This window comes from Sorghum bicolor, chromosome 6 (genome assembly GCF_000003195.3).
Source record: "Sorghum bicolor cultivar BTx623 chromosome 6, Sorghum_bicolor_NCBIv3, whole genome shotgun sequence".
In the NCBI taxonomy this organism is placed as follows: domain Eukaryota; kingdom Viridiplantae; phylum Streptophyta; class Magnoliopsida; order Poales; family Poaceae; genus Sorghum; species Sorghum bicolor.
This window is the reverse complement of record NC_012875.2, coordinates 1,793,926-1,818,766: the sequence shown is the minus strand read 5'-3', so window position 1 is coordinate 1,818,766 and position 24,841 is coordinate 1,793,926. Positions and strand designations below refer to the sequence as shown.

General features: G+C 39.3%; 1 protein-coding gene across 1 annotated transcript; it reads left to right on the top strand.

Annotated features, from left to right (window-relative positions):
- Positions 6,941 to 11,508, top strand: LOC8080285 (Werner Syndrome-like exonuclease). The gene is made up of 7 exons (XM_002447406.2): positions 6,941 to 7,295; positions 7,576 to 7,752; positions 7,886 to 8,016; positions 8,119 to 8,280; positions 8,575 to 8,685; positions 8,783 to 8,934; positions 11,189 to 11,508. The coding sequence occupies exons 1-6, from the start codon at positions 7,010 to 7,012 to the stop codon at positions 8,849 to 8,851; spliced, it is 936 nt and encodes a 311-aa protein (XP_002447451.1). The 5' UTR covers positions 6,941 to 7,009; the 3' UTR covers positions 8,852 to 8,934; positions 11,189 to 11,508.

Genomic DNA, 24,841 nt, shown 5'->3' with positions numbered 1-24,841 from the left:
AGAATGTGTTTTTTTGTTGTCACTTTACCAAAAAAAAAACCTAAACTGACAATAGTAGTTTTTTGAGAAATTCTTTTGGTATTGAAATGTGTTGCGAAACGGTGTCTGTTGGTGAATAGACACCTTATCAGTTTTTTGAGAAATTCTTTTGGTATTGAAATGTGTTGCGAAACGGTGTCTGTTGGTGAATAGACACCTTATCACTGATGATCTCATCCGTTGATACAACAAGATTAGAGAAGAGGATTAGCAGTTAGTAATCCCCGAAGGGGCATGTCCCTTCGGTGGTTCTGTAAACTAAACGGTTGTGTCCGTACGGACACGACCCTTAACTTGTATATATTCTATGAGATCAATGAACACGATAACTGTTCACTGTCTATTTACATTCCACATTAACACGTTATCAGACACGTTGCTCCCAGGAACTGAGGAAGAAGAACGACGCCAACAGAGGCATGACCCCCATCGGTAAGCATGGCAAAGATCAACTTACCGTCTCACGTCGCTCGTGGTTTGTTCTTTGCACTTTGTCGCGCCAGTGGAGTTCGTCGTGGCCCGATCCGTCACCGTGGCCACCATGGACAGCATCGCAGCGTCTTCGAGCGCCTTGGGCCTCGTGTTCGCCGCAACGTTGGCAATGGAGGCCCTGGTCCTTTTGGTTGGCTCTTCGACTGCGCTGTTCGTGGCATCCGTACAGATGCTGCTCGTCGCCGTCAATGGAGTCCGATTCGTCGAAGCCGCCAGGCTTCTCAGCGTGGTGTCCGTCTGCAGAGCCAGTTGTAGCAGAATATCTTATTAAAAGAATTAAACTCATTGCAAGACCACTACTACAAATTTGCAATCTACCAACTTCATGTTGGGGTTATGCAGTCTTATACGCTGCTGACTTAATTCAATTGCGTCCAACTGCATATCATGTTGTCTCTCCATTGCAATTAGTACGTGGGAATATGGCAAACATTTCCCATCTGCGAAAATTCGGTTGCGCTGTATACGTACCGATCTCACTACCTAAGCGTACCTCTATGGGTCCACATAGGAAACTTGGTATCTATGTGGGATATCAATCTCCATCGATTATTAAGTACCTCGAGCCTCTTATAGGGGACTTATTCACGGCCCGGTACGCTGATTGCGTATTTAATGAGGACCATTTCCCAGGAAGATTTCAAGTACCAAAGTTAATGCCAGGAAATAAACTGGAATGCCCAAGGCAATTCACCCTCAGATCCACGTACTCAAGAAACGGAACAACAAGTTTAGAAAATCATAAATTTGCAACATATTGCAAATAACCTGCCTGAAGCATTTACCGATTATAAGGGTGTCACTAAATCCTCTTATCCTGCCCGTAATGCACCCGAAAGAGTGGAGGTACCAATAAAAACCATTCAACTCCCACTTCCAAAGAAGAGGGGGAGAGGTACGGCCGCGCCTAAGGATAATGCTCAAAATAAGCGTCCGAGGAAATCGAGGGCAAAGTCCTCCAAATGAGTAAATCCAAACCAACCTCAAGTTGGTAGACACCCTATAGTGGATAAAAATCCAACACCAGGACCAAATCCACAACCCGGATCAACGTGCATACAAATTCTGATCCTGAGACATTGGAACACCCTGACTCCATAGTTTTGGGAAATGTTGAGTCAAATAATGGGGTGAAAGAAATTTCCATCAATTATATCGATTCTGGAGAATCATATGATCGTAAGACTACTGTTGTCGACTATTACTTCTCCGCAGCAATTGCAGCAATCTTTCTCAATGGTCCAGATCCTAAGACCATGGCAGAGTGCAAAAAGCGCTCAGACTGGGCTCAATGGAAAGAAGCAATTCAAGCTGAGATAGCCTCGCTCACTAAAAGAGGGGTATTCGCAAAATCTATGCCCACACCCTCCAAAGTCTTTCCTCTAGGCTTTAAATGGGTTTTCGTTTGGAAACAGAATGAGAACAATGAGGTGGTGAGATATAAAGCAAGGCTCGTAGCACAAGGGTTCACGCAGAGACCCAGCATTGATTATAATGAAACTTATTCTCCAGTAATGAGTGGAATTACTTTCCGATACTTAATATAGTAATGAGTGGAATTACTTTCCAATACTTAATATTACTAGCAGTTCAAAATCATCTATCTATGCAGTTGATGGATGTGGTGACAGCATATTTATATGGGTCACTTGATTCGAACATATATATGAAGGTTCCCGATGGAATCCAAATTCCGAATCCAAATGCAAATCGTAACATGTATTGTGTAAAACTACAAAAGTCATTATATGGCTTGAAGCAGTCAGGACGAATGTGGTACAACCGACTGAGTGAATTCCTTTTAAACAAAGGATACACCAATAATGATGATTGCCCATGTGTTTTCATTAAAAAATCTCAAACAGGATTTTATATTATATCCGTATATGTTGATGATTTAAATATCATTGGCAGTCCAAAGGATATAGAAGAAGCACGCAAACATCTAAAGACGGAATTCGAGATGAAAGATTTGGGTAAGAGTAAGACCAAATATGGTATAGGCTTACAAATGAGCACCGTCCTTTAGGGATTTTAGTGCAACAATCAACCTATATCCAGAAAATATTGGAGAAATTCAATATAGATAATCATACCCCAATAAAACCCTGATGGTTGTTCGTTCCTTAGAATTAGGGAAAGATCTATTTAGACCACGGGATATTGGGGAGAAGATGTTGGGACCAGAAATCCCATATCTCAGTGTCATTGGCGTACTTATGTATCTTGCAAATTGCACCAGGCCTGATATCGCATTTGCAGTGAACTTACTAGCTAGGCATATTGTAGACCCGACTCATCGTCATTGGACGGGAGTGAAGTGTATCCTTAGATACCTTAATGACATAAAGGATCTTGGTTTATTCTTCAAGAAAAATCATGATTCCAGTATGATTGGCTATACAGATGTTGGTTACTTATCTGATCCTCATAACGGAAAATCCCAAACAGGATTTGTATTCCTACATGGAGGTACAACTATTTCATGGAAGTCTTCTAAGCAGACTCTGACAGCGACCTCTACTAATCATTATGAAATTATTGCTCTATATGAGGCATCACGAGAATGTGTATGGCTTCGCAGAATGATCAACCACATACAACAGTCATGTGGTATTGGTTCAATTGAATCACCAACAATTATCTATGAAGATAATTCTGCTTGTGTTACACAGATGCAAACAGGTTACATAAAAGAGCAATATCACTAAGCATTGTTCCTAAACTGTTTTATCCCCATGAATTACAAGAAAGTGGGGAAATAAACATCTTGTAAATCAAGTCATGTGATAATCTTGCTGACCTATTTACTAAGTCCTTACCAACTTCTGTGTTTCAAAATTTGGTGCATGGAATTGGTATGCGGCGACTTCGAGATTTGCCAAAATCAGGGGGAGACATCTCCTAGATGCCACCTGTACCAGCATCATATTATACTCTTTTCTTTCACAAGTTTTACTCAAAAGGTTTCTTGTTAAAGTTTTTAATGAGGTAATATTAACATAAGCATGTGTCATATTTTCTATTTTCCCCACCGGGGTTTTTGTGGGAAATATCAAAAACACACATTGCCCTCACAACTCATCCATGGTTTTTCCTTGAAAAAGGTTTTTCATGAGAGTTATTTCAAGAGGCAATACTTATAGTATGTCGTCATATTTTTCTCCTGATTTTCCCGTTGGGTTTTTATAGGAGTTTTAGCGACATATCTCTTAATATGGCTCCTCACATTTTTCCTAAATAGTTATAGTTATTAGAGGAGTTATCTTTATGTCGTATATCCAATATTTTTCCCCACTGGGGTTTTTAATTGGAATACCAATGATATAGTGGTTTGTTTAAATCACACAAGTATATGCTTCCTTCTCCTTGTTTTCCTATAAAGGTTTAAAGGAGTTTTATAGCATATCCATATATACATATTCCTCAGATTTTTTCCACAGGTTTTCGAGGAATCTAAGCTTACAGCTACATTGATCTCAAAGGAAGATTCGATCAAGGGGGAGTGTTGCGAAACAGTGTCTGTTGGTGAATAGACACCTTATCACTGATGATCTCATCTGTTGATACAACAAGATTAGAGAAGAGGATTAGCAGTAGGATTAGCAGTTAGTAATCCCCGAAGGGGCATGTCCCTTCGCCGGTTCTATAAACTGAACGGACACGATCCTTAACTTGTATATATTCTATGAGATCAATGAAACACGATAACTGTTCACTGTCCATTTACATTCCACATTAACAAAATGTCCTACTTTCTCTGTCTATAAATAAATATACATCTCATTTCTTGAGAAGTCAAAATTTTTTTAAGTCTGATTAGAAATATATCAAATAATATCAATATTTGTATCTACAAATAAGTATATTATAAAAATATATTTCATGCTTAATCTAGTGATACATATTACATATAATAAATAGTATATTATATATATATTTGATCAAACTTAAATCTTACTTTTTGGGAAATGAGACGTGTACTTATTTGTAGATGGAGAGAGTATTCTAACTTATTTTATTTTAAAAAATTAACTACAAAATATAATTACTAATACATAAAGAGCAAGAATCAGAATCACATCAAAACCAGTTTTAAGGAATGTGACGCCTAAGATAGATGGATGAATTAGACAACTTAAAATTTTATTTCTAACTATCGTGGAGCCTAGTTCATTTGTTCAGACTCCATGCAACGGGCGATTATGAGTCGCGCAGCGGGTTTATTTCGCCTATCTCGTTCAGTCGGCATGTGAACATGAAAAAATGCGGTATCCAACTCATCTTTTTTTTTATCTCTTCACCACAAAACAGAAATCATCTCATCTTTGAATCAAATCAAACACACACACACACACACAAAGACACTCTCGTCTACGGAGTAGATGCAACATACTCCGTACGTCTGTAGCCGCCTTTTCCCATAAAAATAAGGTCTTATTTTGTTCTATTTTTTTTGATCTAGCTACTATAACATTTTTATTATTTGGCAATTAATATCCATTTTATTATTTGGCAATTAATATCCAATCAAATAGTTGTTTCAAAGATTCGTCTCACAATTTATAGACAAACTATGCAAGTTAATAAAAGAAATAACAACTTTAAATTTTATTTTTCTCCAACAGTAACCTATAAGAGCATTTCTAGGAGTTTTGTATAATTTACTTGCTAAACTAATCAATTTAGCAAGTTAATATAAAAAATAGCAACCTTAATTTTTATTCTTCTCCAACGGTCTTCTATAATAACTTTTTAAAAGTTATAGTAGGGTCCACATTTAATTATTTCTTGGTTTATTATTTTGTTCATAAAAAAATTGAAAAGAAAATTGCATCTTCTATCAACACCGCACTAAGAGCATCTCCAATTGTTTGGAAAAATGACTTGCTATCCTTGTTTATTTGGAAAAAAGAAGAAAAATCCTTCTCCAACAGATTGGAATAGGACTTGCTATATTTTTGCAACTTGGTCGCGCGCGGATGTATCCGCGCTTGGCGTCAACTTGGAAAACGTCGGCGTCGCGATTGATGGTTCTGCTGCTGCTGGCGATTGATTGTGCTGCTGCTGCTGCTGGCGGCTGGTTCTGCTGCTGGTGATTGGTTCTGCTGCTGAAGATTGCGTGCAGCGCTTGATGATTGGTTCTGCTGCATGGTTCTGCTGCTGCTGGCGATTGATTGTGCTGCTCCTGCTGCTGCTGGCGACTGGTTTTGCTGCTGGTGATTGGTTCTGCTGCTGAAGATTGCCTGCAGCGCTTGATGATTGGTTCTGCTGCTGAAGAACAAGCACCTGAGGCGGTAGAAGCTGGCGGCCTTCGTCGGAGGTGATCGTCGGAGGAAGCTGGGCGCCGTCGTCGGATCGATCCAGGGTTCAGCGTGCACGGCGACGGGCGGCAGGACAAGTATATATGTGGGCCTATTTTTCTGTGTTTACCAAGTCCAATTTACCAAACTATTGGAGATACAAAAAAAATTCATTTGCCAAAAGGTTTAGCAAGTTGCCAAATGACAAATTTTTCCAAACAATTGAAGATGCTCACGAGTACCAACTGTATACGACCAACAAGGTATGTTTAGCTTCTATGTCTTCCAGCCAATGCAAGCGATAATAGCAGGCCATGTATATGTGAAGGTAGCATGACATGTTTTTCGGACCAAAGATGAATAAACACCCATGGAGACAAAGCCCGGGACAACAATGTTGACCTATAGGACGGCGGTAATAAAGGCTGGTATATACTAGCTGCGGCCAGAGCACTGCACGAGAGAGTGCCGTGAAAACATGTCTAAGGAGGCGAGATAGGGAGTTCTCTCGACTTTGGAAATTTATAAGTTGAGAAAAATATTTGACAACTTTCTATTTTTAAAAAGCGCTTTTACTAAACTGTTGGGGAATATTTTTTTTACTTTTGCTAAAATATTAAGGCCTTGTTTAGTTCCTCAAGGAAAAAATTTCACGACACTGTAGCACTTTCATTTGTTTGTGGTAATTATTGTCTAACCATGGACTAATTAGGCTCAAAAGATTCGTCTCGTCAATTCCGACCAAACTGTGTAATTAGTTTTTATTTTCGTCTATATTTAATACTCCATTGATGCGTATAAAGATTCAATGTGACGAAGAATCTTGAAAAATTTTGGGTTTTTGATGGAAGTAAACAAGGCGTATGATACGGAGTTATTTTATCAAACTCCAAGGATGCTAGTTTTTTAAAATTTAAAAATTTATAGTACCATATTTATTTGTTAATTTTTAGTTTACTAGAGCCAATCATATATTTTTTTACTAAAAGGATAAAGAGTTCTCTTCACTTTGTTTAAGTACCTCTTTTATTTAGAGGAGTTTTTTTTTGTTAAAAGAAATCAAGATAGTAAGTTGTTTTATCAAATGGACATGCTCTAAAACTGCCATCTCATTTTCCGCAAAAAAAAAAAAAAAAAGGCTCCGCCGTGCTCGTGCTCCAGGTGCAGCCAGCTTGATGGCCATGCATCCCGGCGCCGGCGCCGGCGCCGGTGCGCCCCCCGCGTCGTCGGTCCACGGCAACGTTGATGAGTACGACGACTTCCACTGGGACGACGCGGCCGAGGCAGAGCTTCAGGCCATCGAGGCCGCCTACGCCTCGGCTTCCGCCGCCGCAAAGCGCCGCCGCCTACCCGACTGGACCTCTCCATCCCCTTCGCCCTCCTCTCGCCCCCGGTACAGCCAAAGCCCGGTGTCCGGTGGATCCACGCCGTTGTGGGCCCTCACGCCGCACACACCCCAAGGTGCGCTCCTGCTCTTATCGGCTTTCCCATTCCCCATTCCTGGCCTAGCGGAATTAAAGAAACCCTCCTGCTTCTTGAAAATGGGGCAAGAAATTGCTTTTTCATTGGGTTTGGATCGCAACAGATTTTGAAAATGCGGGCTAAGAAGTACCTGATCCCCACCGCAGTGTCTTAGGCGCCTAAAAGTTCATTCTTTTTGAATTTTTTATCACATCTGTTGCTTCTTGAGTTCTTGTGCAATTGAGATGGGAATCATGTTTCTTCTTCATCCTGATTACAGGTAATGTGAGGGCAAGACGCCAACAAATATCATTCAACGGTAAGATAGTTTACTGCAGGACACCTTCAGAGGCGGAGAAAGCTGCAACTGACATCTTACTCAAAATTGAGAGGATGAAAGCCCCCCGCCAGGTTTCTCTTGGGTTTGATCTCGAGTGGAGGCCCTTTCCAAGAAGAGGTTTGTTGTTGGAGTCTTCACTATATCTAAATCAAATCAAGTTTGGCCATTCCTCTTTTGTGAACATTTGGTAACTTCTTTCTTGCTAGTCGTTCCATCTGATAGAACATCACTGGAGCTGTGGTCTTTGCAGGGGAACCACCTTGTAAGGTTGCTGTAATGCAGCTATGCATGGAGAAAACTCTGTGCTATGTCCTGCATATTGCTCACTCGGGGGTACCACCTATACTGAAAACTCTTTTGGAGGATAGTTCGTCCATTAAAGTCAGTGCTTTTGCTTGTTTTTTCCCTCATATTTTTCCCATTATTTTCCTAGACACTATGCTCTAGTTAAATCACGTTAGTCACGGTTCCATGTCTTTTCAGGTTGGAATATGCATAGACAATGATGCAAGGAAAATGTTGAATGACTATGATGTCTGTGTGCAACCACTGATGGATTTGTCAACCCTGGCAAATGTAAAGTTAGCTACTCCTCCCAAAAGATGGAGTCTTGCTTCTTTAACTGAAATGATCACATGCAAAGAGGTATACTGATGACACTAAGTATTTGTCTTTTGCAGCTCCATTAGTATGTGCGTGGGAGACAAAGTCCAATCTCTGTTCAATTTAAATTTGTGCTCTATCTGTGAATTACACTATCCTGAAAATTCCCACTTTGTAGCTTGTTATTTGTTAAGTTATAGATTTGGTAGTACTTTCTAAATGCCTGACGCTAACTGTGAACTTGAAAAGCCTTTTGGTATGCATGTTTATTTGGACTAAAAAAAGATCAAGGTCGCAATGCACTTTATCATATGTAGCTTTGTTGCTTGTCCGTAGCTGCCGAAGCCGAGCAACATAAGAATGGGGAACTGGGAGGTTGATGTTCTCACCAAACAACAACTTCAATATGCTGCTACAGATGCTTATATCTCATGGTACTTGTATGAGGTATATAGATAAAATAATCAAACTAATTCTGTTCTCATGATAGCTTTTTAGTTTTTATTTCTCCTTCATGTTGATAGCTATTATTACTCTTCACTAGGCACTGCAGACTCTTCCAGATTATACTACTGAAGCTGAAGCTGAGTCTGAGTCTGTAAAGGCACAATAACTTCAAGTGGACATTCTATTGGGAACTGTAGTGTTAGTCAATCAGACAATGCCTGGTGCTCTTTGTCTTCACATCTCAATCAGGTCAGAACCCTGGATTCCTAGTCTTTTACCCATACAGTAGTTTTCATTATCACCTCTATGAAGCCGTAGTAAGTCCTTAGAACTAGAAGGCATTTGTGTTCATGCCCCTACTTTGAAGGCCAATTGTGATTTTGTCCTTGTTAATTCAACTTTGTGATTTTGCCCCTTGCTTTTTCAAAATGAAGATTGAGTTTGCCCATATTCCATTTTGTGCACTTAACGGTGTCAAATCAGCTGTAAAAAGGCAAGTTTGCACCTGCAGATTTTCCCCTTCTTTTCTGATTACTTTGTGATTTACTCCTTGTTTAGATATTAAACATTTAGATAGCATTTTGATAGATTCAAAAGCTTATGAAAACGTATCAAACTAATGTATCAATTGGTCTATACATCTGGCAATTTACACAAGTATACATCATCAACCAATCTACATCTTCACGTACAACATCTATCTCCTTAGTATTAAAGTGAATAAATTTCTTCTTCCATGTATGCTATGTGGGCCCACTTATCCACCCCATGCCTGACAGCGTATGTCGTAAACTCTAAGGTGCGAGTAGATGTGCAAGCTTGATACAAACATGTTTGTGTAGGACTCCATGAGTATGAATAGGTGTCCAAGGTACTTTGTTTGCTAACACCCATGTAGGTTCCCTAGCTAGAAGTACAATCAGCAAATGTTTTTTTGTAAAAAAATATACGGGCTCGCCTAAAAGCTGACCATTAATGTAATTCTATCTGAAGTATGAACCATTGAATGAATCATTGAGCTGCAAGTTGTCCAGGTGACCGCGCAACAAGCTGTACATTCTGTTGCAACACATGTTCGTCTTTGCTAGTTGAGAAAAATGAAACAGGAGAGCAGAGGCCGGCTCAACTTGTGGAGGGGCAAGAGAGCGGTTGTGTTCAGCTTGTTGCACTTGCTGCAAGGCTCTCAGGGCCAACCAGTTTGAGCAGGGACGAGGCTGAGGCATGGCATGGCATGACGGCGGACACATGACCTAGAGTGGTGGCATCCTAGAGTAGGGTGGCCTGGTGCAGCAGACTGGAGCAGCAGGTCAAGCCCATTTGGTGTGGCAGATTGGTAGCCCAGGGTGGGTTGGAGAGGGAGGGGGCAATGCCCTGTGGCGGCAGCACCCAGGTGGGATGGAGTGGCATGTGCCTAGTCTGGGCAGCAGATTGAGAATTGGATTGGGTTCTCCACAGGACGACATGGCGAGGACGAGCACATGGGCAGCAGACAGGCGAGCAGCACGGCGCCAACTGACACGTGCAGCCAAGAGCCCCGCAGCCCCCTCATATAGTCACCAAGTCCTCGAGTTGATTGTGTCAAGGATTGGGGATCAAGGAATGTGGTATGCTGCTTGAGGAAGGTTTCCCAAAGGCCAGGACGAGATTGTTCCCACGTTCCCGGAAAGGGATCAATGTTCTCGAGACGAGGAACATGGCATTGTACCAAGCCTAGGTGACGGCCCTCGTTATGCCGGTCGCCCTTGTTCCTCGCTGCTGTTGCTATGGTTTGCATGGTGGATCCGGGAATGGTTTGCTATGGTTTGCATGGTGGTCTTTGCCTGTTTTCCAAACTTTTTTTACTGTTTAATCCGGTTCCATGACTTCCATCTAACAGACATCCAAAATAGGGGTAAATGATTGCTTCAATTCGAAAAGGTGTGGGCAAAATATCATAATTAGAAAGAGGGGCAAAAGCACCATTGAACTCCTGAATACTGGCAAATCATCAATGTCCCTAGAATGAGTAACTAGTTTACCTTCATTGGCATAGCATGTTATGGTGAAATTATCTATTATGCAATGGGAATTATTGGATTTGCATTCAATTACACATGGAAGTCTTTACCCTATTTTTCCCTTGGTTTGAGGAGACTGTAGGATCCATTTTGGGCCATACCGCCATAGCTAAAATCCAGTTGATTATTAGTTACTGCACTGGAATCACATTAAAATGTAATTTCTGTGAAAGCATGCCATTAATTTTTTAGAACTGTACTCATGGTACTAATTGAAATCGCATTATCTCGAGTTATTTTTCAAAAAAGAAAAATCTTTATTGTTAAATGGTTGACATGCCAAGAATGTTAAGTTGAAATGAATACATAGATTAGTCCATTACCAGTGAACTTGTAAATGAATACATAGATTAGTCCATTACCAGTGAACTACTTACTAGTATGTAGCAAAAACTTCTATCATCAATATCTCTAAAAGGTTCCCATTGTTGGTTCTATGCATGCAGGGTTGAGTAGGAGAACTAGGAAGATCCTTTGTCACAACCAATGGCATGGTGAATTCTGTGAATTTCTTTTAATTTATTCTTTTGATGATTTATTCTCCTCTAATGGTAAGGGCGCGTCTGTTTATCTAAAGAACCTAGCAGTGTGCGTGTGCGCGCATGATCGTGTGCGTGTGAGTGTTGTATGGGTTCTTACCCCATTTTTCTTAATATAATGATATGCAGCTCTCTTGCATATTCAAGAAAAAAAAGATGGTTGGTTCCTTTGTCATCATTACTTAAGGTAAACATTAATTGGAATGTAGTTTCTTGGGATGATGAAATTTCTGTACGACATCCTATTTACCCTCTATTAAGGTAAAGGTACGCAGTTCTCTTATGTATTGTTCTAAATGAAGACTGATTTGTAAAGAGCGCTGCTATACAAACAACTCATTTGTACAGTGGCGTTATAATCAGGAAATCAAATGGTTTACATCACTTGGGGTGGTGGTTCACAATTCCGGGCCTTAAAACCTTCTGTATCATTGTTCGCTTGTTTTATAAACCATATTTTTTCAGTATTTTTCTCTCGTAATAACAGTATTTTTAGCCATGACTTAGGTAATAGGCCAACTTCTTATTTGGCCCAATGGTATTTTGTGTATTAGTCCTTGGGCTGAGATGCATGAGTTGATGCTTGGTTGGGCCACAGATCTTCTCTTCTGTGTTGGTTGACTGAGCAGAGATAGCCCATATAAGTCACTTTGAGACCAGCGCGAGATAGCCCATATGTCTGGATCTAAATGGACCAGAGGTTAAATGAGGAATTGACCAAACGGTTTAAACCAAAAAAAAAAAGATATCTCCTTCCACTCTTCTATATCTCAAAACATCTATTTATAAGTTTTTAAAAAACATCTATTTATTTTCCTTTGAACTCATGTCTCCATCACCATCACATCTATCCTTCAGTAAAAATTATGTGGTTTCACAAAATGAGGGTGACACTGAGAAATGACTTCCTAAGTACCAGTGAGCAAATACCTAGATTAGAAATTCAACTTTCTTGGTATTGTCAGGTCAGATGAGATGGATTTCCACGGGCTACATTCTTAATTAAGGGGTGATTAGAGAAGGGATATGCTCCTTTGTAAATTTTCAGAGATTTGTTTGCAAACAGGCCCTAAGTGTGCTCTGCTCTTGGAACTGACAACTGATACACTTCACTGTTGGTATGCGAATGAAGGAACCAAACATTTTTCTCGAACCGTAGGAACCAGACATCACAGGGTAAGATATACGATTTGCCTGAAAATGTCTGCTGCATTCATATCCTTTCAACATTCTGATAAGACTGAATTATGCCAATATATGCCATCATGCGTCTTCAGTTCGCAGCGTAACAAGTGGCACATTTTGGTCGGTCATACAACAAAGAAATTGGATTCGATTCTGTCTGCCGACTCAGATCCTGTGACTGTCAAACATTTTGACCCACTCACTGTATTTCTGATCTAGGCGACACGTATTCAGGTTGCAGATCTTTTTCTTTAAGAATCGTTTAGCCCATGCTGTTGGCGATTAGTTCAGAATTAACCCCACATTAACTAGAATCGAGAGAACATATATGCTCTCATGGCTGGCAGACAGTGCGCATGGGTCGGCCGCGCATGAATGTTAAGTTTTCGTTCTTGTCTGGATTCAGTCAAACGAACATTTGGTGTTTGAATTTTATCAGTCAAAGATTCATTGTTGTAGATATATTGACAAGGATATATACCATTTCTTATCCCTGTTTGATGTATACTCACACAAATCTGTCTACTGAGGAAGTAGTGCTAGAGGAGAAAGAATCAGCTGGGATTTTCAAGATTCTTGTAGCCGCCTGCCCCACATGGAAAAACAGTAGTGCTAGTAATATATGGGCACTGGTGGAATCCTGGGCTCCATCTGGGCTGTACACTTGTTTCCAGGTGCACCTGGCGTGCATCCATTAAACCCAGAGTTTGGTTTCTTCATGTCACATGGATTTGTTCTGGTCAAAGGGAACCAACATGGGCATTGTGATCTTGTGCACAAGATTTGGCAGAGGAATCATTCCCTTGAATATGTTGTGCACCATGCCATACAGATGATGAAAAAAAAACTAACTTGTTCGATTAGGAAAAAAAATGGCGGTCTGGAAAATGAAAAATATATGTTGATTTCTTTATGTGGTCTTACAATTGGGATAGTGAGATTTTATTACTGAGACTATTCTTTCCACACTTTAGAGACCACTTCATTCCCCTCATCCCTGCAACTGCATCAGCTGGTCTTTTCCAGTACTGAAGCCAACGGCGACGACAAGGGAAATCTTTTGTGATTGCCCAGTTTCTATTTAACTAGTAATGTTTTGCACTCTTTCACATTATTCTTGTGTTTTGCAACTCTTTCACATTATTGTACGTAGCAGATGCTGTCTGCAAATTGAGCTATCTAGTGATTTTTGTATCTGTGTGGACACTTTGTGGTACTTAATTAAGGACAAAAATATCTACAAAGTGTTAAGTTGTTGTCATCAAAGATTAATTTCCCTTTAAATACATATATAGGCAATGAAATGGAGTTTATGTATGACATGATTAATCTGTCCAATTCTTGGATGATATGTAGGAAAACTGAGGTCTTTGCCTCATAGAATCTGGCCTAATCGATCTGAATGCAGTAAGCAAGCTGTCATGCATGGTGTATGCGAACATGAGGTAATGCACAGAGCACTAAAGAAAAGAGTGGCATGAGCATGAAAGCACACTAGCTAGTTGGAGAGGCTGAGTGCCAGGATCTCCCAATTGAATCTCTTATCCTTGTCAAAATCATTTGACAGGGACACAGATGCATATATATATTTGTGTTTGTCTAACCTATGACAGTTTAACCAGTGTTTGTGAGTGGTCCATGTCATGCCAGTTCTGGGCCAGACCGGTTTAGACACTTTTACTGCAAACATTGCATCAACCTGGGATGCCAGCTGATGTTGACTTTGTCAGGAAAAAGCTTGGGGGCAAATGCAATTGCACAAATTGAAGTGGCCTCCCAATCATGCTTTGCCCCTCTTTGGAGACCATGCATGCGCGCATATCTTGTCACCATATATTCTTCCACCACTAGTTGTAGAGACACAGCTTCTTGTCGCCTTACATTCGAGGGCAATACTGAGGAGAGATGAATGTGACAGGTTCTTGACTATTTGAGCCCAAAATCTGTCAGATCAGTGTGGCATGGTGTTTGTTCGGTTTCATTCGCCAGATACTAATAGCTGTATAGTATCATACTATACAGCAGCGTCGTCACCATGGACGACGTACAATGATATTGCTTGTCACATTAGTGGTATTTGGCATCAGTCCCATCTATCTATCTATATATATCGTTGGTTCGTTTCTCGATTCGTTCATGGATCAATCTTGCGTGCAAGCATGTATCACTCAAATCTTATCTGTTGCCTTCTTGTGTATCCCTGCTAATATAATGGGTAGCTGATGTAATATGGATCCAGTATGTGTCCTAGGATAAGAGATCCCTTTGTTGAACAAGTGAGGATCAGGGGTGTAGTAGTGGAGAAGCCAAGCCTCCTCTACTCAGTGGTTAGTGCACGCATTCATTCAGAGACGTCAGATGAGAAACTGCTGCTCAGCAATGAGGCTGGTCAGTATCTTTTGGTGCCTGGAATACATTGACAAGCTAGCCTCTGGATTGATCTGGACCATCCAAAGCTATTGCTTGGCATCCATAGAAAGGTGCAATTAGAAGTCATTAGTTGCCAGTACAAAATTCAAGCACAATCTACTGATAGATTTGGGTCTCTGCAAAAGTTTCAGTAGTGTTCATCTTCTCTTAGCACTAGGTGTGGACTTTGAAGCCTGAAAACGATGCAAATTGCAATTCATTTTTGCTCATAGATCTGGTGTTGGATCTTTCATCCGTTGTTACCCCCCTCAGATACATCTACTTGCTTCTGAAGCTCATTGCGTTTGTAGTACAGGACAGCTTGTGCATTTCCCTAGTAGGGAAAGAGGGAATGCACCAAGCACATGAGAATCCTGTCAATTTCATTGACCAACTTAAATAAACACTTATCTAAAATCAAAGACCACAGATAACCGCTAGAATGGGGATTATCCTGAATAAAATAATGTAACTCATATGTGTCTGCATACAAAAGTAAGCGTGCCTATAATATCGTCTCCTGTTACCATGTGATGCACCTAATTAAGAGCAGTTGATGCCATGCCACAAACTGAAGTATAGAAATGCCAATTTGTTTCCAGTTTCAGTAGAATATGTGTTAATTTGCACAATTTCCAAAACATCGTTTATCCTTCTCTCTTCTGAAAAAAGAATCTGTTGCTGGACATTACAGCATGTATGCTTAGGCTAGAAGCATTCAGAATATGACCACTATGTAACTATCAATATGCATTGTAGCATGTTTGTGTAGAGAAAAACAAACAAATGAAGAGGCAGGGTTCAGGTTTTCTATCTTGTCCACTGTATAGATACTTTATAAGTGGCAGTTATTTCTGTGAAAAGAATATGATGATTTGTTTACATGGCACTTGAATGGTAGCTCATGCATGGGTCATGCATGCATGAGGCTGCCACATGAGAAACCTGACACTGCTGCATGCATCCTCCGCCGTCTGACTGAGATTCTCAGCCTCATATATGACTGCAATAAACAAAAAGGTCGCCTAGCCGAACTGAACTAAATTTGTGTCAGGCCCTAAAATAATTCAAGAATCTTCTAAGCACAGTGGTTCAAACTGATAAATAAGGGGGAAAAATACCTAGAGAACAATCAGGCATGTATTTATATAGTGTAGCAACCACATGGTAGTTAAACCGTTACAACCGACCAAGGAGGAAACAGTTGGTGTGAGGTCAAAACTCCTTGGGAAAGGGACAAGTTTCAGTCAAGCTATTTTTAAAAAGAAAAAATGAATCTTTTATTCCGGTCTCTATGAAAGTTTTGCACCCATCAAATCAATTACACAGTTTAAGCTTCCGGGTGTTTTTATAAAAACTCTCAAATAGCGAAACCAAGCAAGCGTGGGACTACTTGAGCACTAAGCCTCTTAAAACGAACAATTGGTCTCCTTTGCAGGATACTCCAAATCCATATATCCCATAAGTTGCTCTAAAACTAACCTACAAATAAAAGTATAATTATCTATAAATAAAAAATCACATCATTTTTACAAAGCCAAATACACCAAAAAGTTGCACACCTTGAATAAAATCAGTTATATCTTTAGGAGGCTGCAAACCAAATGCCATTGTAAAGACTCTTCAAACAAGTCTTCCCAACATGACAGTCAAATAATAAGAGTGGAATGATTTCTCATTTGTCACAAAAATTACGCAAGTCCAATTAGTTTTTAACAACTAAGGCACCAAAACAAGAATAGCCACATATAAGAGATTTATATATACATCTTGAATAGTAATACGCAGGATAGTATGTAGTATTATTATATACCATGAGTATGAAGTTCCTGGGGGAGGCTCTACTTACATGTTGTGGTTTGGGGGTTGTGAACTGCGTGAATGTGCTTCGAATGAAATGATTCTTGGGATTCTGTGTGATGCCATGTGATGTACCGTGGGCGTTGTTCTCGAACGGCTGTCTTCTTTTCTTAAGAGAGAGGAGCTTCAACTGCCGGGCTGCTACCCCTCGTTACCTGTAACACCATCTGTTTCAATCCTTTTTTTCTCGAGAACGTGCTTAGATCTGTTTCAAATTTCAATATGTAATAATGCGTATCAGAATTCTAGCTAGGAGTATATGCAAACGAGATGACATACAGAATTCTAACCAGTTTCAAATAGAATTTCTGCTAGGTTCAAATTGATGAAAACGAGATGAGTTGATTTAGCACATGCATAAAACGGGTGGATTTATGCTTTAATTTCAATATAAGCAGTGCCGTATTGTGTCTTTGGTTTAAAAAAATGGGGTGAACTTATTATGTTTTCAATATAAACAGGGCCATACAATGTCTTTGGTGTAAAACAACGTGGTGGATTTTGGCATTTGGCAACATATTGAGTATGCGTGGTCATTTTTAAAATGGCTTATGTGGAGACTCAAAACCAATGACAAAAGAAACAATGCTTTCCTTTTGTATAAGTTCATTGACTTTTGTTATCGGCCCAATCAGCTTGGGATCTTTTTGAGGACCATCATGTTAGTTTTACTTCCACTACGAAAGTGAAAACAGAGAGAAGGCGGGTTGTGGTGAGGGAGAGATCGAGTCTGAGAGGGTGATCACTCGTGACTCTGGTTTATATACATTGGGGATGGATGGGCGTTTGGGCTAGGCCTTGACTTTTGTCAGAGGGGAGAGATAAGAGGGAGTGAGAAAACCCTTTTTCACCACTGGTTCTATTAGCCATTATGTCCACCTACATACAAAAGGGTGGTGAAAATATATCACAAGAGGGTTTTAAGAGCATCTCCAAGAGATCCTCATATTTTGTTCCTTAGAAATTAGTATGATGAGAAAAATTTCTTTTTTTTTTCTCATCATACTAAATATATCTTTGCCAACTTCTAAATTAGTATGATGAGAAAAAAAAAGAAGTTATCCCCAAGAGTTTTCTATATTTTTATTCTAATTTTTTTTCTCAGTATTTTTTCTATGACCTGGTCTTATGTTTTGTATCAGGAACTCTGAATTTGTTTCTGTACACGTTTAAGCCCTTCCACTAGATTTTTCTCTCTTGTATTTTTCTCACCTTGAACCATGTCTTTCGTCGTGCTTACTAGATGGGCCGGGAAACTCCAGATGCGTGTTCATAGGCCACGCGCATATATACGCGCTCGGGAGAAATTTTTGCGAGGTTGGCAAAGATGGGGAGGAAAGATGCTAAACTATTGAAGAGAATTTTTTTTTCTTATTTTGCTAAAAAAATTAAAGATGAGAGAGTCGGATGACAAATTGTTGGAGATGCTCTAACAAAATAGCAGTAAAAGTTCTATTGCAAAAGTGTTTTCTATAGTAATCTACGAGCAACAAATATTTGTCGTAGTCTTTTAAAAACATTTTTCAAAGTAAACCTACTTAATAGTTCTTGAGTACCCAATTCAGGTATGCATGTCACATTTTATCTGTATTTTTGCATGTGTGATACTTTTCTTGATAGGACATCCATCGATAGACAAATATTCTGCAAACTAATTTCATTCATATTTCAAATATGGTTGAATCTATAGTACAAGAAGAAAAAAAATGTTTAGAAACATAGACTAACAATGGTAATAATAGCTGAGATAAAAAAATAGGCCGATAAAACATATTTGTATATCTGAGCAGAACTACCCATGGGTTCTTTAAGAATAATCATAATTATTGCCCATTGGCCCCTTAGAATCTAAACCACCGATGGCAACATTCCAAACGATCAAACAGGGTATTATGCTGGCTCCTCTTGTACCAACTAAAAATCTCATAAAGCTGAATTTTTGTAATATTTTAAGATCACAAGGAGGGGGGGTTATGACCCAAATGCGACCTATTTCAATTCAGATCATCACAAGTTGGATGCATGCATGACATGATGGTGTAGCCGTTGGATATCTTGGTTGTGATCATCACAAAGTTCCCCCCTGCCATGTTCATGCATGATCACGCAATTAGCTGGTTGACTCAATTATTTGTACTACCAATTATTGGGATATATATGTGTACGTTAGAAGATCACATGGCGGCGTCGATCAACAAGACCTCAACAGGACTATAGTTAGTTGTTGGTTCATATTTTTTTCCCTTTCCCCGGACTAGTTGATTCTATAAGCAGAGCTGGTTAGCTAGAGCTAGCTTGTGCTGTGCACTTGTATATGACTCGAGAGTCTAGATACATGTGCCTCGATGCATGGCGATACGTTGCTTATCTACACACCTCATCATGGGTTATACTTAATTAATATAAACAATAACACTTTTCTATTAAGACGTCTCATCAGGGCCGCATGTATATAGTAAAATCCAGAGCATGATATATTAAAAGAAAACTGACACGAACCGGGCATAACTTAGCTAGTTGGTCCCTGTGATGAAACACAAATTGGATGTCACTCTACACAAATAATTTTGCAAGACACAGTCCAACCATTAACAGAGACGGGCACAATAGAGTGCCGCTTCCATTAATGGTTAGTGCGGCTTTAGTAAAACACCCACCTCAGAAAATTATTGACGAAAGAAGCCCGCCACCAAAAATCATCGATTAACAACGATGGTCATCTTAAGACATCCACCTCCGTAAATCAATTTTTTCGAAGATGGGCAAATTAAGACGTCTGTCTTCGTTAATCAATGATTTTTGCATCATGTTCTAAGCGTTAGTCTCCTCTTAATAAGATGTCCGCATCTATAAATGGTTGCAATCAGAAATAATTCATATATTTTTTCATATAAGTTCATAAAGATAAACTTTATATCAAAAGTATAGCTCTGGACGCAATCTAGAACTTTGTAGTTGAAAACTTTTGAATTGAAATTATTTAGGTTTCAAAATATTCTTGTAAGTTCATAGATTTAAAATTTAAAATTATCAAATAATCTTAGATGTTGAAAGTTATGGTTCTCAATACAATCTACAGATTTATAGTTGAATTTTTCTATTTAAAGTTATTTAGAGTCCCAAATATGTGTTATGAGTTTATAGATTTTGAAATACAAAATTTAGAATTCCTAAACGACCTTGAATATTCATATAATTAATACCAAAGTTGTAGTGTCAGACCTATGCTACATTTTTTTCGCTGACATAAGTTTTTTCTTTGAAGATGTTGTGTCTCAAATATTTGTTTTAAATTCACATATTTTGAGATTCAAATTTTTGAATTTTTCAAACAATCTTGGATGGGTCATCCTCTACTAAAGTTATAGTGCTTGATAAGATTTAAGATTTTGTAGTTAAATTTATTGTTCATTTGAGTTCATTTAGTAGCCAAAATATTCAATATAAGATTATGAAATATTGATATAAAATGGTAGCATATTATATGTAGTTATAAATGAGTGTGTGGTACAGTTTGTAGAGGGAGATATTGTTAAACATGAGGTTGAAGGATTGATCCCTAGAAGTTGTAATTTTTTGTTTTTAGGTTTTTTTGGAGACCAATAATGGAGGCGTACGTCTTAAAATGCCCACCTCCATAAATAGTATTAACAAAGACAAATGTGTTAAGACATCTGCCTCCGTTAATGGTGTGGTGCCCGCCTCCAAAAAGCCTAATTAGCGGAGGTGTTTTGACGGAGACAGGCATCGCTGTTAATAGAAAATGACCGCCTCCGTTAATGTCACTACCACACAAAATATTTTGAGAAGCATTTTCAAAATAGACTTAAAGAAACAATGCACATTGAGCATTTTGTGGTAATTGTATAGGGGCTCGAGCGAAAGATTTATCTGGGGCTTTGTGCTCATCCTTCGTGGAACATCACGAAGAGGAGTTCCTTGTTGTTCGATCCGCCAAGCATCATTGATTCTTTAGCTTGCATTAGCGTGTTGATCCTTAGACTCACCTCAACAAGGAGTAGGTTGATGGCAAGCAACCAAACCCCAAGAGAAAAATTATCGTGTCAACTTGTCTCCTTTGGTTTGCATCACTACACTTGTGCTCTTTACTTTGTGTGATCCTTAGCCTACGTAGTTGCTTGCCTTGTGTAGCATGATTAGTTGAGTAGCTTAATTCAAGTAGTTTGGGTTCTCTACTATGTAATTTACTTTGACCACTAGAATTGTGTAGGAGCTTGCTTGTTTGGTTTTCTTAGTTGCTAGATTTGCTCCTAGAGTTGTGTAGGTGTGCTCTTATTTAAATAGGATTGGGTGGTGCTTATTAGGGTCACCTAATTGTCTAACAAGTTTCATTAGTATTGTGACTTGTAGAAATTTTAATATGCTATTCACCCCTCTAGCCATCAATCGATCCATTCAATGGGGTAGTAGAGGAAACAAAGGAAAATATTTGCTTTTATGGTGGTTTGAGATGTGAATTCAGGATACTATTGATTATAAAGATGGATATCATTATCAAGACTCATGAGCTTCATCATACATCAACAATATTTTCATATTGCATTCTTCCTTTGGTCTTGCTCATGTTCTTTGATTCACATGCAGGGATTCCTTTATGGTGAGGGTTGATAACTAGAGGAGATGTGGTATTAAGGTTGCATGAGGGTTTATGTCTCTATGATAGGAAGCTAGATCGATTTGTCAAGCCTCTCCACCAAATCAATAGTTACCTCGACTCGACAGATGATTAGGCAATATGACAAATTGTGAGAGGTGATCCTGGTGACATTGTTGTAGTATGACTGACTCAAAGAGACTTATCTTGTCATTGATGTTTTTCAGGCTCCAAAAGTGAAAATCTTGGTCGAGAGAGAAGGTGTCAATGATGATGTCCCTAATTGTAGCTATTGAACTTCGTGAGATTGGTCTGAGTCATATTTGGTGTGCCAACTATCTATGATTTTGTTGTTGTGATCCTTAAATTGTTGTGCTAGGGGTTTTGTTACTACCAAGGTGTTTGGTTGCTTGCAATCCTCGACTTGAATTGCACATCTTTGATGGCTAGTTTTTGAAGAGTACTCACCTTATATTTCAGTGGAGTACTAGATAATTCGGTAAAGCATCTGATGCTAACATAAATGTAACTATTGGGACAATGGTTAGATCTTTGTGTTGGGGCGATTATACCCTTGTGTCCCACTAGTTGATGTTTGTTGGGGCTTAGAGAAGCTATATGCAAGCTAGACACACATATTTAAGAGTTTTATCCACCAAAGTGATCAAGAGAAGATTAAGAAAATTGGCACAAGGATTAGGACATGATTAAGTAATAATTTAGTCTATATAGCAAAGGCTAGTGGGAAGTGAGAGCTTTGTGATACCTCGGTTAAATTTGCCATGTGGGAGTTTGCATCCTTTAGCGAGGAGTAGTGGAAAGTTTGTGTTATCTACTCTCTTCAGTCTTTACCTTCCGCATCATTTTATTGCACCTTTGTGTGTCTAGCTTTCTATCCCATGTGTACTTATAGGATCGGAACCTAGGGTATGACCCTTCACAAACCAAAGGTCTTGGACTTTCAATCCTTTCGGGGGTGGTATCGATTTTTTTGGATTTTATCCGTATATTTGCTTTATAAAATATAAAGTAAACCATCTTTGAGATGATACATGAGCTGCACTTTAACATTGGTAGTCTCTAATTGTCCTAGCAGTTCTAATATGAATGGATATGTAAACGCTGGATAGCGGTTCATGAAGTTGTTGTTTTTATTGTTATATGTATTAAGATGCCATGTGTTAATTTACTTACTGCTTAGTGAACATAATAAGAATCATCAATAGAAATTCTTGCTTAGGTTTAGTTGCCTTTGTAGTGGTTTAGGATAGGTTATGTCGACGAACTAGGCCATGTCAACAGTTAATTGGCTAGGGTTTTATTATCTCTCTATTTTGAGAGGAATGGAACCATATGCTTTATGACTAATTTTTGAATTAGACTAAATGGCACACAGCAAATAAATCTAGTTGTGGCAACATGGTGTGAATGAGTGACAAGATGATTGTTAGTTCTTATTTCCTTTGTAGAGAATGAGCGTGTGGTAGGCTAATAGGTGTGATTAAATTGTCAGCTATATATAATCATGAGTGTGAGTTTACAATGCTTTTATTGTGCCAAATTAAATGGAGTTTGCTAACGCTAGTACAAAAATCAACTGGAAGTTACTAGAGTTCTTAAGTGTAAAATGGGCTCTTTTCCAATGAAATATCTAGGAATGCCAGTCAGTGACTGTAAGATAACTAAAGCACAATTCAAATATGTCAGTGACAAAGCTGAGAAACGGCTGGGGACTTGGCAGTGTGATTATCTGTCCTCCGGAGGCAGGTCCATCCTGATTGAGTCTTGTTTATCTGCTATCCCTATGTACACGATGGGTGTGTACCAGCTGTATGAAGGCAACTACCAGACTATTGACTCTATTAGATCGAGATTTTTTTGGCAAGATACTGGGAAAAAACGTAAGTATCACATGATCAAATGGGAAGCTTTGAGTAGACCTAAAGAAGCTGGAGGTTTGGGTTTCACGGATGTTAGAGCTATGAATACTAGTTTGCTTGCAAAATGGATTGACAGACTAGAGAGAGAAGACAACAATATTTGCTGCAAACTTCTAAGGAAAAAATATCTGGGGGAGAAGAGTATCTTCCAAATCAGAAATAGACAGGGTTCCCAATTTTGGAGGTCTTTACTTGACATACGAGTTTGGTTCTAGAGGGGTAGAATGATTCAAGTAGTCAGTGGCCATCAAACGCGTTTCTGGCAAGACTGCTGGATGGGGGAATGTCCTTTGAAGGTCCTTTTCCCCAATATCTTTAGTATTGCGTTGCATCCAGATATAGATGTTTACCAGGCCTTTACTGAGGGACAATGGCGTATACTTTTTAGAAGACAACTCCGGGGGATTTATGGAGTGGAGTGGGAGCAGTTGCAGGGGATGCTGATGGAGGTTAACTTGGGTGAAGGTAGAGATAAAATGTTTTGGGCCTTAGAACAATCCAGGAAATACACCTCAGGTTCTTTATATAGAGCTATTACGTTTGGAGGCGTTAGAGATCAGCGATTGATGAATGTGTGGAAATGTAATATCCCTCTGAAAGTCAAGATTTTTATCTGGATGGCGGCACATGATAGAATCCAATCAGGGGTTCAGCTTAAGAAAAAACAGTGGTCAGGGCCGGAGGAATGCGCTGCTTGTGATAATTTGAAAACAACCGATCACATTTTATTCCAGTGCCCACTTGCAGTATATCTTTGGTCATTCTTGAGAGTTTCCTTGAGCTGGTCGGCCTCCCCGACCAATTGCACAGATTTCCTAATGGAGTTTGCTGAAGATTGTAGAGGTGCTAAGCGCAAGGTGACGCTTTTTATATGTGCAGGTGCGTTATGGACAATCTGGAAGACGAGGAATGACGTGGCTATCAACAAAAAAATTGTTTCGTCTCCCAAGGTGATCATCTTCAAGACACTGATGTTGATCAAGACATGGCGCCCACTTCTAAAAACAAAGCTGGACCCTACGGCGCACGAGATGATCAATCTGCTAGACTCCAACCTACAGTAGCTTCTTTGTTGGTGTTGGGTGTCCACTTTTAGAGTGTTTGTCTGGTTGATCGTTTGGTGTAGCTCGGGCCTTAGAGGTTCTTGGAGTGTTTCGAGTTTTGTTTTTCGCTGTTCAGGTGTGCCTTTTTCTGTAAAACTGGAAACCCCAGTGCTCAGGCCTTGGGTGATCGTTACGCTTTCTAATAAAGCTGGGTGAACGCCTTTGGTCTAAAACGCTAGTACAAAAAATATTTGTACTGGCGGCACTTTTTGGATCTTAAGTGGCGTTGTTGTGAACCGCCAGTGTAAGACCAACAGAAATGGTGATGTTCCAATGGTTCATGATACTTTTCAAAAAATTGACGACACTATATTTTCTTATGAAGTATCCATCAGGAAATTTTGTCAAGAGAATTATTTTTTGTTGAGGAACAACTGAGCAATTTATATTTACCTATTAATCTATTATTCATAGTATTTGCTTGTTTGGCCAATAGAAACAATCTTAA

Excerpts from the sequence above, each read along its gene's own strand:
- LOC8080285 (XM_002447406.2), top strand. The coding sequence starts at position 7,010 with ATGGCCATGCATCCCGGCGCCGGCGCCGGCGCCGGTGCGCCCCCCGCG. Across the intron at positions 7,296-7,575 it reads CACGCCGCACACACCCCAAG|GTAATGTGAGGGCAAGACGC; the intron begins GTGCGCTCCTGC and ends TCCTGATTACAG. Across the intron at positions 8,017-8,118 it reads AGGATAGTTCGTCCATTAAA|GTTGGAATATGCATAGACAA; the intron begins GTCAGTGCTTTT and ends ATGTCTTTTCAG.